Here is a 16,315-nt window from a genome sequence, read left to right on the forward strand (position 1 = left end):
AAGTACATGAAATTTCACCAATGCTAATCTACAGTTGTTTTGTTGACTAATTTACTGAATACTCAGTAGCCACAATTTCATTTGACCCTCATAATATCTCTACCAAAAAAGGTTAACTCATTGAACTATTTTTCAGAATTATAATTTAAAATATAATCAATAATTTTGATATAGACAATTCTTTTGTAGATATGTGAAAGTTATTTGTTCCTAAAGGTAACTTTTATTTTGAATAATTGAATCAGTTCAAGACTACAGTAAAAATGTCTAGATTTATAATCTAGTAGCTGTTTAAACAAATATCTAATGTTGAAATCTCCAAAAGTAGGTCTTAGAGCATTTTACTAATAGTTCACAGAATGTGGTATAAGGACTTCTTCCTGTGTCACAATAGCCAGTATTATATGATTCCTTTACACTGAGCAGATACCACAAAGATGCCTACTGAGAAATCAAGAGAGAAAATTGAAGTAAGAAAATTCCTTTTATTGAGTTCTCTAAGCTCACCTTTTCAGTATGATGGTTGGTTGTAGAGTGTTGTCTTTATACTATTACTTGTTAAATGCATGTCTAACAGAATAGAGGCTTAGATGTAATATCTAGCTATTCACATGCCTTTCTGGAATTGAAGTGTATACCTATCAAGTACAAAAATCTGCTTAAGCATCTTCTGAAAAACGTAGGAGTATTTTATGATTTGTGCCTCCTATGAGGGCTTTGCATCATAACTTGAATTTGAGGGCTGGGGAGAAAGCTCACTCAGTCAAGTGCTTGCTTCACAAGCACAAGGACCTGAGTTCAACCCTTAGTACCCACATACATGCCTGAAGGAAATTATATCATATTAAGAGTTGTGCATGCCTGTAATCCAAGCCCTTGGAAGGCAGAGACAGGAATATCCCTAGAGTTCACTTACCAGCAAATACATAGCCTAATAGTTGAGTTCCAGGTCAATGGGTGACTGTCTCAAAGAGATGGATGATGTACTTGAGGATTGACACCTGAGGTTGTCCTTTGGCCTGTATACACATGCTCATACACATTCAAACATGCATACACACACACAAAAAAGAATAAATATAGAATTTGTAGGAACTAGAGTAAAGCCCCATTAGTGGGTACTAAGACATGGGAAGAAGGCCCACCCGAGTTAAAGACAGACCTTGTTAATTATAAAGACTGTGCCATATGTTTGCCACACTTAGTTAGGCCTGTGTGGTCACATTTCCCAAAACTGTCTTTTCTTTTATTGTAGCCACATCATGTCATTTTTAAAAATCATTATGAGATCAGACTGCCATAGCAAATATAAGGAGTCACAGAATTTCTTTGTTTACTTTATGTCACGAGAAAGTTCACTTCCAAATAATTAATTGCAGGTTTCAGGAAACCAGCATGAAGAACTGCAGAATGTCCGAAAACACATCCATTCCTGTTTCACCAACATTTCCTGTTTTCTGCTACCTCATCCTGGCTTGAAAGTAGCTACCAATCCAAACTTTGATGGAAAACTAAAAGGTTTGTCTGCCTTTGAATGACTTACCTGGTTATGCAAATGTCATTTTGCTCAGTGTGTTTATGGCTGCTAGTTTATTGTATCCACTAATGTGAGGCAATGACAAGAAGTTGGCAGGAGAACTGGGAGTCTAGGATCAGTGTTAGAGCTTCCTTTTGGTCAACTGTAAAATTTTGTAGCCACTAATGTGAACAATGCCTATGAAAATAGACCAAATCAGTGATGGCGCATGCCTTTAATCCCAACACGCAGGAGGCAGAGGTAGGAGGATTGCCATAAATTTGAGGCCACCCTGAGACTCCATAGTGAATTCCAGATCAGCCTGGACCAGAGTGAGACCCTACTGTAAAAAACCAAAAAAAAAAAAAAAAAAAAAAAAAAGAAAGAAAAAGAAATGGAAAGGCAAAGGTAAAGCAAAAAGAAAATAGACCAAATCTTGCATTCCCCCAGCAGGCAGTAACATTCATCCTCTCATTTCTGTGCTTTGGAAATTGCTCCTAATGTATGCACTTAATTTTCCTTATTGATATTAAAAGGGGAAAATGTCTATATTATTGGAGTCCTGCACTTATTGAATTATATAATTAGGGATTGAAAAATATTGCATAGTACTGATTTCAGTCTTTAAAACTGGCACTGAAGAATTTAGTTATAAATTATTAAAAGCCTCTCTAAAAATGAACCATCCTGTCTGGATGAGGAGAGGATGATATTCTTTTTGTTTGTTTTGTTTTTTGAGTTTTGATTTTCAAAGTAGGGTCTCACTCTAGCCCAGGCTAACCTGGATCTCACTCTGTAGTCCCAGGCTAGCCTTGAATTCACAGCAGTCCTCCAACCTCTGCCTCCTGAGTACTAAGATTAAATACATGTGACACCAAGCCCAGAAGGATGAGATTCTTTAAAAAGAAAAGAAAAACTAAAGTGATTTTCAAAAATAGTATGTACTTATAGCATATAATTATCTTCTTTAAAATATTTTATTCAGCTTGGTGTGGTGGTGCACACCTTTAATCCCAGCACTTGGGAGGCAGAGGTAGGAGACTACATACTGAATTCCAGGTCAGCCTGGGCTAGAGTGAGACCCTACCTCAAAAAAACAGAATAAATAAATCACACACACACACACACATACACTTTATTTACTTGAGAGAGAATGGTGTACCAGGCCTTCTATCCACTGCAAATGAACTCTAGATGCATGTGCCACCATGTACATCTGGCTTATGTGGGTACTGGGGAATTGAACCTGGGTCCCTAGGCTTTGAAGGCAAGTGCCTTAACTGTTAAGCCATTTCTTCAGCCCTATAATTACCTTTTTAACAGAGGTTGACTGTTTCATGATTCCAAAGTAGCACAACTTGTTTTAAAAAAGCATAGGGATGGGCTGGAGAGATGGTTTAATGGTTAAGTGCTAGCCTATGAACCTAAGGACCCACATAAGCCAGATGCACAAGGTAGCACATGCATCTGGAGTTCATTTGCAGTGGCTGGAGGCCCTGGTGTGCCCATTCTCTACCTGCCTTTCTCTCTATCTGTTGTTCTCAAATAAATGAGTAAACATTAAAAAATATATTTAAAACAAGCGTAGGGATGGAGGTAGGTGGTCTTCAGAAACAGAGTTTAACATTTGTAAGAAACAGTCACTGGTCTTTAGTCATATGCTTTGTAATTAATGTAAGGTACAAGACATTTATGATTATTTTAGAGAGAGAATTGGCCCACCACTGCCCCAGCCACTAAAATAGAACTCCAGACGCTTGCACCACCTACTGGGCATAAACCTTGTGCTTGCCTCACCTATGTGCTAATGTGGGATCTGAGAGTGTAGAACATGGGTCCTTTGACTTCGTAAGCCAGTACTTTAACCACTAAGCCATCTCTCCAGCCCTGACTTTTTTTTTTTTTTTTTACTTGTGAGCTTAGCATCATGTACACTGCTAAATTCAGGCATTTAATTTACTGTGGTTGTTTTGCATCGTGCCAAAGGTGAGACAGTGACAAGTTTTGCAACACAATTGTAAAAGGGATTTAAAGTTACTTTTTAAAGAAAGGACAATTGTAACCAATTTTTAGAAATTGGCAGATTTGTAAAGCAAAAGTATTCTCCATCCCACCCCCACCCCCTATCCATGCAGTTGTCTTGAAGATACTTTTATCTTTAACCTTGGCATGTAATACAGTAAATCAAATCCCAAATTTCTCACCAACATTTCTTTCATACACATTTCAAAATCTTACATTTTCCCAACAGAATAGGTAGCAGTGAACATGGTCTTAACACATGGATGTCAAGATCATGTGATTTCACTGTCACTCACAAACTCTAGCCCACTAGTGAACACACAGAACTCTTAATGTTATATAACTACCTAGTGTCTCAGTGTATCTTGAATGAGTTACATAAAGAGAGAGCTTCCATAAAGCCTTTCTTCTCTGGAGTTAGGAGCCATAGTCAGACAAAGGAGGGACAGGCCTGAACCACAGTTCTTTGTTGGGGCAGCAAAGTCTTCTGGCTTGTTCTAGTACTGTAGTGTATAGCTATAGCTCTTAGATTAACTGATACATTTTTCAAATGAGCTCAGGAAGTGTTTTAGAGACATCATGCAAATATAGAACCCTACTTCTTAACAATTGTACCATACGTCTACACATACACTGACATGCATTACTGGCTCCAGTACCTGGAGTTGCTTGTCAGAGTAGCTAGCTCTTGGAGAACTGGAAGCTGGTTTCAGTGTCCATTTAATGAAGGTTTATACTTTCAGAGTTGCTAATAAATCTGTCTTGTGTACAGAAATGTTCTGCTTTACTCTAGTGTTTCTTTGGGCAGTTGTGAAAGTCTTTTATCTCTAACGTTTTTCCATCCAACTTTAATTGTTTAGTGTGATTGATACCCAAGATGTCATGTGAGCTTTGTGAGCTGACTGCTATTCTCCAGAGGGTAGGGATCTGAGTGAGTGACTCTGGGAAATGAAGTGTCTCTGAATATACACAGTTATTCAAAAATGATTCTTTGATGGGGGTATCATGTACTATTTCAACCAGAAATATCAATAGTAGTAAGTTGTCCATAGGCCCTTAAAGTGTTACTTTAATTGCACTGGAAGAACATTATTATGATCAGATTGTTATTAGTGAAGGAACTTCTACAATGAATATTAAAAGAATCAAAAGTTCTGAATCATTCATTCAGACAACATTCAACCAGCATAGTGGCACACACCTATAATGCCAGCACTCAAGAGGCAGAAGAGGATCACTGTTAAGTTCAAAGCCAACCTAACCTGCATAGTGAGATCATATCTGAAATTTTAAAAAGAGACATGATCTCTATACATTGCCCAGGCTGGCTCTGAGTTTCTAGGTTCAAGAGATACTGCTTTAGCCTCCCAGGGAGCTAGGATTGCAGGTGCATGCGTACCACAACACCCAGCTTGCCCTCTTTTGAGCCTCTATATAATCACAAATAAAACTGAAATAAAGGCAGTGGAAAACATGGATTGTGTACTCAAGTTGGCTATAAAATGTGTACTGAACATTTAATGTCAAGAAAGCTATTTTTACAGGTGTATGACAAGACAGTGTACTTGGAGTGGAGGTAAAAGACAGGAGTTGCTTAAATGATAGGAAAGTGGGTGATAGCATTATCTCTGGGGAAAAATGGAGAAAACCAAAGGATGTTTTATTCTGTGGATTGAAAGACAGGATAGGATTTTAAGTATAATAATGGATTTGCTTTTGCTTGTAGAAATCGATGATGAGTTCATCAAAAACTTGAAAATACTGATTCCTTGGCTACTTAGTCCGGAGAACCTGGATATTAAAGAGATCAATGGGAATAAAATCACCTGTCGAGGTCTGGTGGAATACTTCAAGGTACCATTCTTATCTCTACAGTTCTTGTGAGTTCTTGGATTTCACATGCATTGGCAAATATTTCCTTCAAACACTGGATGGGGGTAAAGGCATAAGGCATCAATACATATAAAAAATTATGAAATACCCCCAAAAGCCTGCTTTCTGGAAAAATTAAAAATTTTGAGGAAACTCCTCAGGATTAACTTTACCATAAACTTTATAAAAATATATTTTAATTTGATAAAGAGAATGGGCGTGCCAGGGCCTCCAGCCACTGCAAAAGAACTCCAGATGCATGCCCACCTTGTGCATCTGGCTTTTGTGGGTACTGGGGAATCAAACCTGGGCCCTTAGGCTTCACAAGCAAGCACCTTAGCTACTAAGCTATCTCCCCAGCCCTACTATGCATTTTTACTTTGAGGAGAATATGCTTTGAAATATAAGTGGATCAGAGTTGGAAAAAATATTTAGGGGGAGCATTTTCCAGAGTACATAACATATGCTGAATTTACCTTTTCTTAAGATTGCCCTCAAAGGTACTATACTTTCCTCTAGAAGAAAATTCTACCTTTCCTATTACCTGCAGCAAAGACCAATTTGTTGTGGAATTATTTTAAATTTGCATTCACCTTTTAACCTCAGCTAGCAAAAAATAAACCAATACACAACATTTAATGGAGAAATTCCACTTAATTTTGAATTTCTCCAAGGCTAAAATATTTTTAAAATTCACATTTTACCATTTAAAATGTATCATATGCCTTCTGCATAATCTGTTTTTCCTTATCACCTTGAGCAATATGTGATTAACCTAAAATTTGAGTAAGCTTACATTTTGGAGATTCATGACCCCTTACACAAATGCACTCCATGAAACTTATATCAGAAGAGTACAGGTCTCCATAACTTAAAAAGTGAGGTTATTCTTATAGGAAGTATCTGAGAAAGTTTTATTTATTTATTTTTTTTGAAGGGTGGGGTCTTTTGAGGCAGAATCCCATTGTAGCCCAGGCTGACTTGAAATTCACTCTAACTCCAGGCTGGCCTTGAACATACAGTGATCATCTCCCCCTTTTTTTTTTCCTTGTCTTTTTGAGGCAGGGTCTCAGTGTATCCCAGGCTGACCTGGAATCTGAGGAAATATGTTTGTTTGTTGGTTGGTTTTTCCGAGATAGAGTCTCACTCTAGCCCAGGCTGACCTGGAATTCACTATGGAGTCTCAGGGTGGCCTCGAACTCACAGTAATCCTCCTACCTCTGCCTCCCAAGTGCTGGGATTAAAGGCGTGCGCCACCATGCCCGGCCTGAGAAAATTTTAAAGATGATGAATTGAGCCTTTCTGAAGAAGGGCAGGATTGGCGTAAACTAAAAAAGCAAATTAAGTATAAGAAAGACATAATAGTTGCAAACTCCTGAAAATATTTTTAAGTGGAATTGCTTGACCATGAATCTTTTTCCTTTTTTTTTTTGTTTTAGGCTTATATAAAGATCTATCAAGGTGAAGAATTACCACATCCCAAATCCATGTTGCAGGTATTTACTAATCAGAAGGTGTGATGTTTTAAAAACATACTTGTCACTAAAGCACAACTTTCATGCTTATGCTTACACATGTGCCCAATATGGCTATCATAAATTACTAAATAAAAATACTGGAATGGTTTATTAAGTCACTTGCCTAATCGCTTTATGCATGTATTGATCAGCAAGCTTACTTACTTAGAGATCCACTTTGTGCCAGTTTTCATTCTTATTCTACTAACTGCAATTTAGATTCATATATGCAACAAGGAACAGCAAACAAGTGGTCTTCAGGATTAAACATTTCAAACCAGGAGAAACTAGTTTTCCTTACATAGTTAAAATGAAGTTCTTGAGGTACCTTTCTGGTATCATTAATAACAGCTAATCAGCAGCAGGCCTTGACACTGACTGCCTCCATACTGGTTTTCATGGGCTTGGCTTGAAATTTCCTCATCACAATACTTTTGATGAGATCAAGCATATTTTTGAGAGAAAGAGTCACCCAAATAAGTTTATTTTGGTGGTATGGTTTCCTGAGTAAAAATCTAGGCCTTATGTATATTGAAATTTTAATTTTACTAATTTAAAAAATGCAGAACTATTTCAACAGCTTCAAATTGTTATGACTTTGCTTTCTTGCACATGATGTTCTGAAATGTGAACTGCCTGTGGAGGTTTAATAAATAAGAACTCTATTTTACAATTTTTACTTTGTCCAAAGGCTACAGCAGAAGCTAACAATTTAGCAGCTGTTGCAACTGCTAAGGACACATACAACAAAAAGATGGAAGAGGTAAGAAATAAAGAAAAAAAAAAGCAGTATTTCTTCACTGACTGCATTCTCTTTTTGTCATATTATATATAGCATGCCACATGCAAAGTGGCTGTCACATCCTTTTACTCAGTCTGTGTGTACCACATGTTTTGTATCCTAACATTTTAAAATATATTTTTATTTATTTAAAGGAGAGGTGAGGAGAGAAAGAGAGGGAGAGGTGGGGGAGAGAGAATGAATGAGAGTGAATATGGGTGCACCAGGGCCTCTAGCTGCTGCAAACACAAACTGCCGACACATGTGCCAGTGCATCTGGTTTTACATGAGTACTGGGGACTTGATCCTGGGTTGTCAGGCTTTTCAGGCAAGTGCTTTAACTGCTGAGCCATCTCTCCAGCCCCTCCTAAAATATTTCAAAAATAGTACTACAGGAGCCAGAGAGATGGCTCGGCGGTTAAGGCATGTGCCTGCTAAGCCAGAAGATCCCAGTTCGACTCTCCAGGACCCACGTAAGCCAGATGCACAAGGGGAAGCATGCATCTGGAGTTCAGTTTTAGGGGCTGGAGGCCCTGGCATGCCCATTTTTTCTTTCTCTCTCTCCCTCTCAAATAAATTGAAAAATATTTTTAAAAAAGAAAAATAATAATAATACATAGCAAGCATGTTGGCATATTCCTGCAGTTCAGCATTTGCAAGACCAAGGCATGAGAATTACCTTAAGTTTGAGGACAGCCTGGCCAACTAATGAGTTCAAGGCCAGCTTGTGATACATAGTAAATCCCTGAGAGAAAGAGTGGGAAGACAAAGGCAGAGACCCACTGATAGAACATAACTTTAGTGCCATTTTAAATGAGTTCTCTAATTATAAAATTTATTCACATTTTACTTTAGCCAGATCTTCCCAGTGTTTGTAAGATTTTTGTTATTTTTATTTATTTATTTGACAGCGAGAGAGAGAGAGAGAGACAGACAGAAAGAGAAAGAGGCAGATATAGAGAGAATATGGATACGCGAGGTCCTCCAGCCATTGCAAACGAACTCCAGACGTGTGCACCCCTTTGTGCATCTGGCTAACATGGGTCCTGGGGAATCAAGCCTCAAACCAAGGTCCTTAGGCTTCACAGGCAAGCGCTTAACCACTAAGCCATCTCTCCAGCTCTATTTATAAGATTTAATAGCTAAAAATAATATATGCTACTCTTTCACTATGCCTCCTTATATTTACATTTCCAGTATTTCTCTTAAGGATACAACCTATAAGAAAAAAGAAATCAAGTCTCAAGGTCCTATATTTTATATTTTCTCATTTTAGTTTTAACTGTGATAGGTTTTTTCCTCCTAAAAATGTAAAATCAAAACTAACCCCAAACTAATAGAATTGTAAAAATCAAGAGAAGTATAGTATATGCAGTGTTACTTGTAATATAAGTAAAGAATAATCAGATAATATTTACAATATCTTTAAACCTTTAATAGCCAAAGTGGGTGATATGACCAAGATTCCCCTTGTAACTTTTCAAAATTTCAAAACATGTGGTTCAGGAACACTTAATATGTTCCTACTTAAGTCTATGATGAAAATACCTAGTCATTCAAAGGAAAATCAGTGAAAGAAGATACATTTCAGTTTCATTTTGAGAGCTTTATGGCACTAATTTAAATTATTTAAATGATTTAAATTAAGCTTCATTAGCCACAATTACTTCGGTGTCATTAACTTCTTAAGGAACTAGGATATATAAGGAACTGTTTTGGATTTGGACTCTTTTGTGAACATACTCAGTTTGCACTTTATGTTGGATCATGTTTTTTCATCTTGAGGGATTTGGATTAAGACATGGATATTATTTATCCTCTCAGAGAGAATTAAAATCAAGAGTGACTTTATTATATAAGTTATTTGTACCAGCTACATTGGCCAGTGAATGCCTCAGGTATGGGCAGATAGGTATGGACGGGCAACACATATACAACCTCCTTTCTAATTACACTTGTGTGTCACTTAAGGACCACGATTAAGTAAGCTCTGAGAGGTGCAAGCACCACAGTACACATCTACATAAACCTAGATATTACAGGTCAATCACTCCATATGTCCTTCTGATGTAATCTGTGGGGCTGGGGTAACGTCTACATCAGTGAAGTGCTTGCTATGCAAGCATGAGGCCCAAGTTCAGATGCCAGCACCCAAGTAAATGTCCGATGTCATAGTGTGCTTGTAATCTCAGCATTTGATAGGCAGAGTCAGGGGGATCACTGGAGCAAGCTGGTTAGCTAGACTTCTCAAACTGGTGAGCACTGGTGAGACCCTGACTCAATAACTAAGGTCCAAATGGATTGAGGAAGACTCCAACTTATACCTGTGGCCTCCACATGTATCACACATATACACACACACTTTTTTTTTTCTTGAGGTATGCTCTGACTCTAGCCCAGGCTGACCTAGAACTCCCTGTGTAATCCAAAGCTGGCCTATAACTCACATCAATTGTCCTACCTCTGCCTCCTGAGTGGGATTAAAGGTGTGTGCCACTACACCTGGCCATGAAACATGGTACACACAAAATATATAGAGCTCATATAACATAGCATACCATTTTATAGTGAATTTTTTTTAAAGAAATATCTCTAAAACGATGACAAAAAGTATAATATGGTAAATTATAAATAACAGTCAACTATTATGAACTGTATATGGTATGCTTTTAAATAACTGGCAGTGCAATAGGTTTGTTTATACAGATCTTACTAAAACAGATGAGAAGTAATAGGATGCACTAGGCATTGCACTGGCCAGTGTCACCAGGTGATGGAAATGTAGTCCATCACTGAGTGAAACATCCTTATTTTGGAGAGGAGGGATTTCAAGATAGGGTCTCACTGTAGCCCAGACTGACTTGTAACTCATTCTGTAGTTCCAGGCTGGCCTCAAACTCAGTGATCCTCCTACTTCTGCCTCCCAAGTGCTGGGATTAAAGTTGCGCACCACCATGCCCAGCGAGCCAAACATTCTTATGCAACACTACAAAATGTTGTAAGAAACTACCTAAGTGAAGATTTTAGCTATAGTTGCTAATTTACTGTTATTACATAAACAAATGCTTCTGTATCTCATATAGATTTGTGGTGGTGACAAGCCATTTCTGGCGCCCAATGACCTTCAGACCAAGCATCTGCAGCTAAAAGAAGAATCTGTGAAATTATTCCGAGGGGTGAAGAAAATGGGTGGGGAAGAGTTTAGCCGACGTTACCTGCAGCAATTGGAGAATGAAATAGATGAACTTTACATCCAGTACATTAAGCACAACGATAGCAAAAATATCTTCCATGCAGCTCGTACCCCAGCCACATTATTTGTTGTCATCTTTATCACATATGTGATTGCTGGTGTGACTGGATTCATTGGCTTGGACATCATAGCTAGCCTGTGCAATATGATAATGGGACTGACCCTAATCACCTTGTGCACTTGGGCCTATATCCGGTACTCTGGAGAATACAGGGAGCTGGGTGCTGTAATAGACCAGGTGGCTGCAGCTTTGTGGGACCAGGTAAGAACGCTTTTAATTTTCCTCAATTAAATTCAGTATACATTTGAATATCACGTAAGAAGCACTACATTAGATATATACAAATACATAGATGAACATGACATATACCCAGTCTTTAAACTTAAAAAGCTGTTGAGATGGTAAGATACAACTAATTAAAATGCATTGTGTCCTACACAGCTGTTTTCTAGTTAATATTTTGGTGGTTTAAGAAATACATGAAATTAAGGAGGCCTTCATAGAATTCAGAAAGTTACAAGATTCACGAAGTCCTTTCCCAAGGTTATATAAGGAATAAGCAATTGCTGGCGGGGGAGGGAGGGAGACATGGGAAGTGGGAGACAAGTCTTTGGTGGAGCTGCTTGGGAGTTAGTTGGGACAGTTTTCATGAGTCCTCACCTGTGCTGGGGGTTTATGAATAGACTTGCCAGTACTGCAGCTGCCATGCTGCTGTAGTAACCCCTCGCTCATGCTTCTGTGAGTAACTCCAATAAAACTCACTAGTTCACCAAACTATATATACTGATTTCAAATTTTTATACTAAAAATGTTAATACTGCTAGAAGTATGATTTTCTTTAGCTGACTGGGACTATGTTAAGAACCTTAACTTATCATTTGACTAGCAATGGGGTGGTAAGGGGCATAAATGACCTACTACCATTGTCGTACCACTCTTGTTGTAGTATAAAGTCCTACAAGCAGTATCAAATTAGTTGTTTTTGAGCTAGACCTTTGTACCAAGCCACACAGCATGAGACAACTGGCCAACCTTGGCAATAGCTGCTCACAGGTCAGTTGTCTGACCCTTTCTGGCTATAGCAATTATATCCTGAATTAGTTCCTTCACTCATTGAGACAACCAAATACCTGACAAACATGAGCTTAAGGAAGGAAAGATTTTATTTCAGCTTACTATTCCAGGGGATAGAGGCCATCATGGTGGAGAAGGATGGCAGCAGGTGTGGGAGGCTGGCTTGTCACACTGCATCCACAGCTAGGAAACAGGATGAACAGGAAGAAGGGACAGGCTATAAACCCTCAAAGCCCACCCCCAAGTGATCCACTTCTACCAGCAAAACCTCATTTCTTACTTGTACAACCTTCCCAAAACAGCAATAGCAGCTGGGGACATTCTACATTCAAGTTACAACTGGCCCTAATTAGCTATATCCTAGGGAGTCAGGACTACCATGGTACACTGTACAAATAACTAATTAGGGAACAGAAGAGACAATTATAAACACATCTAGAACAGTAATCAATTTACCACCTCATTATTCAAGAAGGATCATTAGTAATTTCATGAAAATTTAGTAAAATTACCTATCTCCATAAAATTTTGGACTTTTAAGGCTTTTGAACATTTGTAGTTTGTAGATAGCAAGTAATAGCTACAATTTTCTCAGCATTAAAAACACAGCTGTATATACTCTATGATAGAATTGCAATGGATTGTGTGCCTACAAAGAATCTAGTTGAGTTAAACCAATGTGAGGAAAATCGAAAATGAAGACAAACTGATCCTCTGGACCATTCTTGTCTCAAGTAGTCCCTCACACACAAAATGTTGAAGATGAGTTATCTGAGGTAAGCTTCAAAACCCATCTGGGCTGGGGAGATGGCTCAGTGAATAAAGTGCTCACTGCCCAAACTGGAGTACCATGCCCTATGTTTAAAAAAAAAAAAAAAATCAGAAGCTATGGCAGGATTCACCAACACCAAAGGTGAGATAAGAGGTGGAGACAGAAAAATTTCATACACTCTCATGGAGAGTGAAGAAATAGCAGCAACAGAGAGAAAAAACTGCCTCAAAAATGAGTAGTTCAAAAATTGTCATCTGATCTCCACATGCATGCTGTGGCACACATAAGCCTGCACACACAATCACACAAACATGTACAAAACCCTAAAATGCAGTGCTGAAACCTATAGGAATACAGAGTTGGGTTCTTGAAAAGATTTTGACAACTAAAATGTGGCATCTAAATCAGGAGCATTTGTTCTTAAATGCTGACAAATACTACACAGGTGAATATCATAATGCTATTAATGATGCAAGATATATACCTTTCTTTCCTTTTACAATTGCCTCTACCACAGGGAAGTACAAATGAGGTAAGTTAATTTTTTAAAAGTAATAGCTATATATTTGTAAACATCATGGTATCATCAATGCATTAAGTATCTTAATGTAAATTGCAAAATCTTCAGTATCAACTGCTCCTATTCTGAAACTTAAATCTTTAAAAGTTTTTAACATATTGCAAATATTATGTAGAATTTGGTATGCACACAAGAATTATCATGAAAGAGTGCTTGATTTGCTTCTCTCTCTCTCTCTCTTTTTTTTTTTTTTTTTTTGGTTGTTGTTTTGTTTTTCAAGGTAGGTTCTCCCCCTAACTCAGGCTGACCTGGAATTCACTATGTAGTCTCAGAGTGGCTTCAAACTCACAGCAATCCTCCTATCTCTGCTTTCCAAGTGCTGCAATTAAAGGTGTGCACAACCACACCCAGCTTAATACTTGAAATATATAGAAAATTTCAGAAGTCTTAATCTGATATGGTATTATATTACTTTCCTCATTATTCTGACAAAACATCTGACAAGAAGCAACTTAAGGAATTGAGGGTTCATTCTGACTTCCAGCTTAAGAAAGAGAGGGGCTGGGGACATAACTTAGTAAAGCACGAAAGCATGAGGACCTTAGTTTGAACTCTAGAAACCATGTAAAAATGCCCAGTTGGTAGCACATGCCTGTTATCCCAGCACTGGGGAGCTGGGGAGGTGGAGGCAGGTAGATCTCCAGGACTTATATGCCACTTCTATGAGACATTGTCTCTTAAAAAAAAAAAACAAACTGATAGCATTCCTAAGGCCCAACACACACAGTGACTGTCCTCTGACTTCCAAATACACATATGTGCATATGCACCTGTACCCACACAAATATATACATACACATGCATGTATAAAAAAAGCAGTAAGAGGCTGGAGAGATGGCTTAGTGGTTAAGTGCTTGCCTGTGAAGCCTAAGGACCCCTGTTCGAGGCTTGATTCCCCAGGACCCACATAAGGCAGATGCACAAGGGGGTGCAAGCATCTGGAGTTTATTTGCAGTGGCTGGATGCCCTGGAGCACCCATTCTCTCTCTCTGTCGCTTTCAAATAATTAAATGTTTAAAAAGTGATAAGGTCCATTGTGGTGGGGAAGGCATGGTGGCAGGAGCATGAGGTGGTTGGTCACACAACCCACAGTCAAGGATCAAACAGAGACAAATACTGGTACTCAGCTCACATTTTCTTTTACACTCAGTCTAGGACCCCAGCCAATTGGATATTGCTACCGATATTCAGGGTGAATTTTCCCTGCTCAGTAAAATATTTCTGGAAATAACTTCATACCTAGACATGTGTTTCCATGGTAATTTAAAATCCCATCAAATTGACAATGAAGACTAGCCATCATGTGGGCAGGAGGGATGGCTTAGCAGTTAAGGCACTTTCCTGGAAAGCCAAAAGACCCAGGTTTGATTCCCCAGGACTCAAATAAAGCCAGATGCACAAGGTAGTACACACTTCTGGAGTTGGTTTGCAACAACTGGAGGTCCTGGCACACTTATTCTCTTTCTCTCTGCCTCTTTCTCTCTTTCAAACAAATAAAACTAAAATGTATTTTTTTAAAAAGACTAGCCATCATGGTATATTGTGCTCTACTGCAGATTGAAACCAGCAGTTACATCATCAATTTAATTACAGAAGGTATTTAAATGTAGAAGCTGCTTTTATCTTTCACTTTTGAATGACAGCTGCCTGATAAACTGTATATGTGAGAAGAAGTAGTCATCTCTTATCCTAGGAAACATCATGTCTGTGAAGTCATGTAGGTCGTTATCTTCATGAAGCAAACTGATTTTGAGCAACTACAAAGATAATCCTTTTCTCAGTTCAATGTCTTCCAATCAAATACCAATGAGACATTTAATATTTACAAGTTAACACGGAGTTATGTAACAGTAAGACAAATTCACTAAAAAAAGTAAATATTAACTTTATAAATGGAGCCATAGGAAAACTCTAGTATTTTAAGAAAACTAAATGTGTTTTAAGAGAATTCAATGCATTTGAATTTTTAATACTGTGCTACACTAATATCTGTTCATAGAACTACAAATTTTGGATGAAAAAAATGGAATTCTTTGGAACTAGAAATATTCAAAGATATTCTACAAACTCCAAAACTAAGTCACAATTGAACATTCACTATATAGAAATCAGAGAAGGGGACTACTAGCTGATTGATAGGGGAAAAACAAACAAAAAGAAATTTAGTGGGTATTTAAACAATGTACAAAAATACTGAGAATTTCTGGGCATGGTAGTATATACCTTATCCCAGCATTCAGGAGGTGGAGGCAGGAAGATCATCATATGATGCCAGCATTAGTAACAAGACCCTATCTCAAAAACAAAAGTACCTACAATTCAAGAACAGTTAAAATGGCACAAAGAGCAGAGGAGGTAATCCTAAGGAGGAAAGGGTTTCTGAGGTGGTATTTCTGAGGACGGTCCTGTAAAATCAGATCTAAGTAATGGAAACAAAGAGAGCATGTGAGGGGATCCTGGAGAGGCAACACATGCTCAGCTGCATAACCATGCCCATCAGGTAAGAATGGAGAAAACTGAATCCATTCTTGAAAATATATAGCAGGCAATGAGAAGTTATAAACTTTTATAATTTGTCTATAATTGTTAATATTCACAGTATGAACTGCTTACACACCCTGGAGGCATGGTAAGCTATGATCCATGATGTATGCAAGGTAAAGAGGAATTCTGAGACTAAAACATGTATTGTGAAGCTCAATTCACAAGCCATAACACATGCCGAAAAGTTGAAAATACTTTTGCATTTTAAGGTGTTATTTACTAATTATGTTTATGTAGTGTAATGATGAAAAGATATAAATTCAGCATAATTTATAACAAATTCAGTACCATAAGCTAAACAGAAAAAGTGTTATGTAAGTGTGCTTAATGAAATTAAGTAGTTGTAGTTGGGTGGGATGGTGCATGCCTTTAGTCCCAGCACT

General features: G+C 37.9%; 1 protein-coding gene across 2 annotated transcripts in view; it reads left to right on the forward strand.

Moving 5' to 3' along the window:
• Atl1 (atlastin GTPase 1) overlaps positions 1 to 16,315 on the forward strand; it is a 67,520-nt gene that overhangs the window by 48,125 nt on the left and 3,080 nt on the right. Inside the window, exons 8-13 of one of the 2 annotated variants that reach the window (XM_004649168.3) lie at positions 1,380 to 1,518; positions 5,265 to 5,392; positions 6,850 to 6,906; positions 7,619 to 7,690; positions 10,792 to 11,223; positions 13,326 to 13,340. In XM_004649168.3, the coding sequence (XP_004649225.1) occupies positions 1,380 to 1,518; positions 5,265 to 5,392; positions 6,850 to 6,906; positions 7,619 to 7,690; positions 10,792 to 11,223; positions 13,326 to 13,340 (843 nt within the window). The remainder of the gene's footprint in view (positions 1 to 1,379; positions 1,519 to 5,264; positions 5,393 to 6,849; positions 6,907 to 7,618; positions 7,691 to 10,791; positions 11,224 to 13,325; positions 13,341 to 16,315) is intronic. The other variant, XM_004649169.2, reaches the window with a different exon arrangement.

Source organism: Jaculus jaculus, chromosome 7, assembly GCF_020740685.1.
Source record: "Jaculus jaculus isolate mJacJac1 chromosome 7, mJacJac1.mat.Y.cur, whole genome shotgun sequence".
Lineage (NCBI taxonomy): Eukaryota > Metazoa > Chordata > Mammalia > Rodentia > Dipodidae > Jaculus > Jaculus jaculus.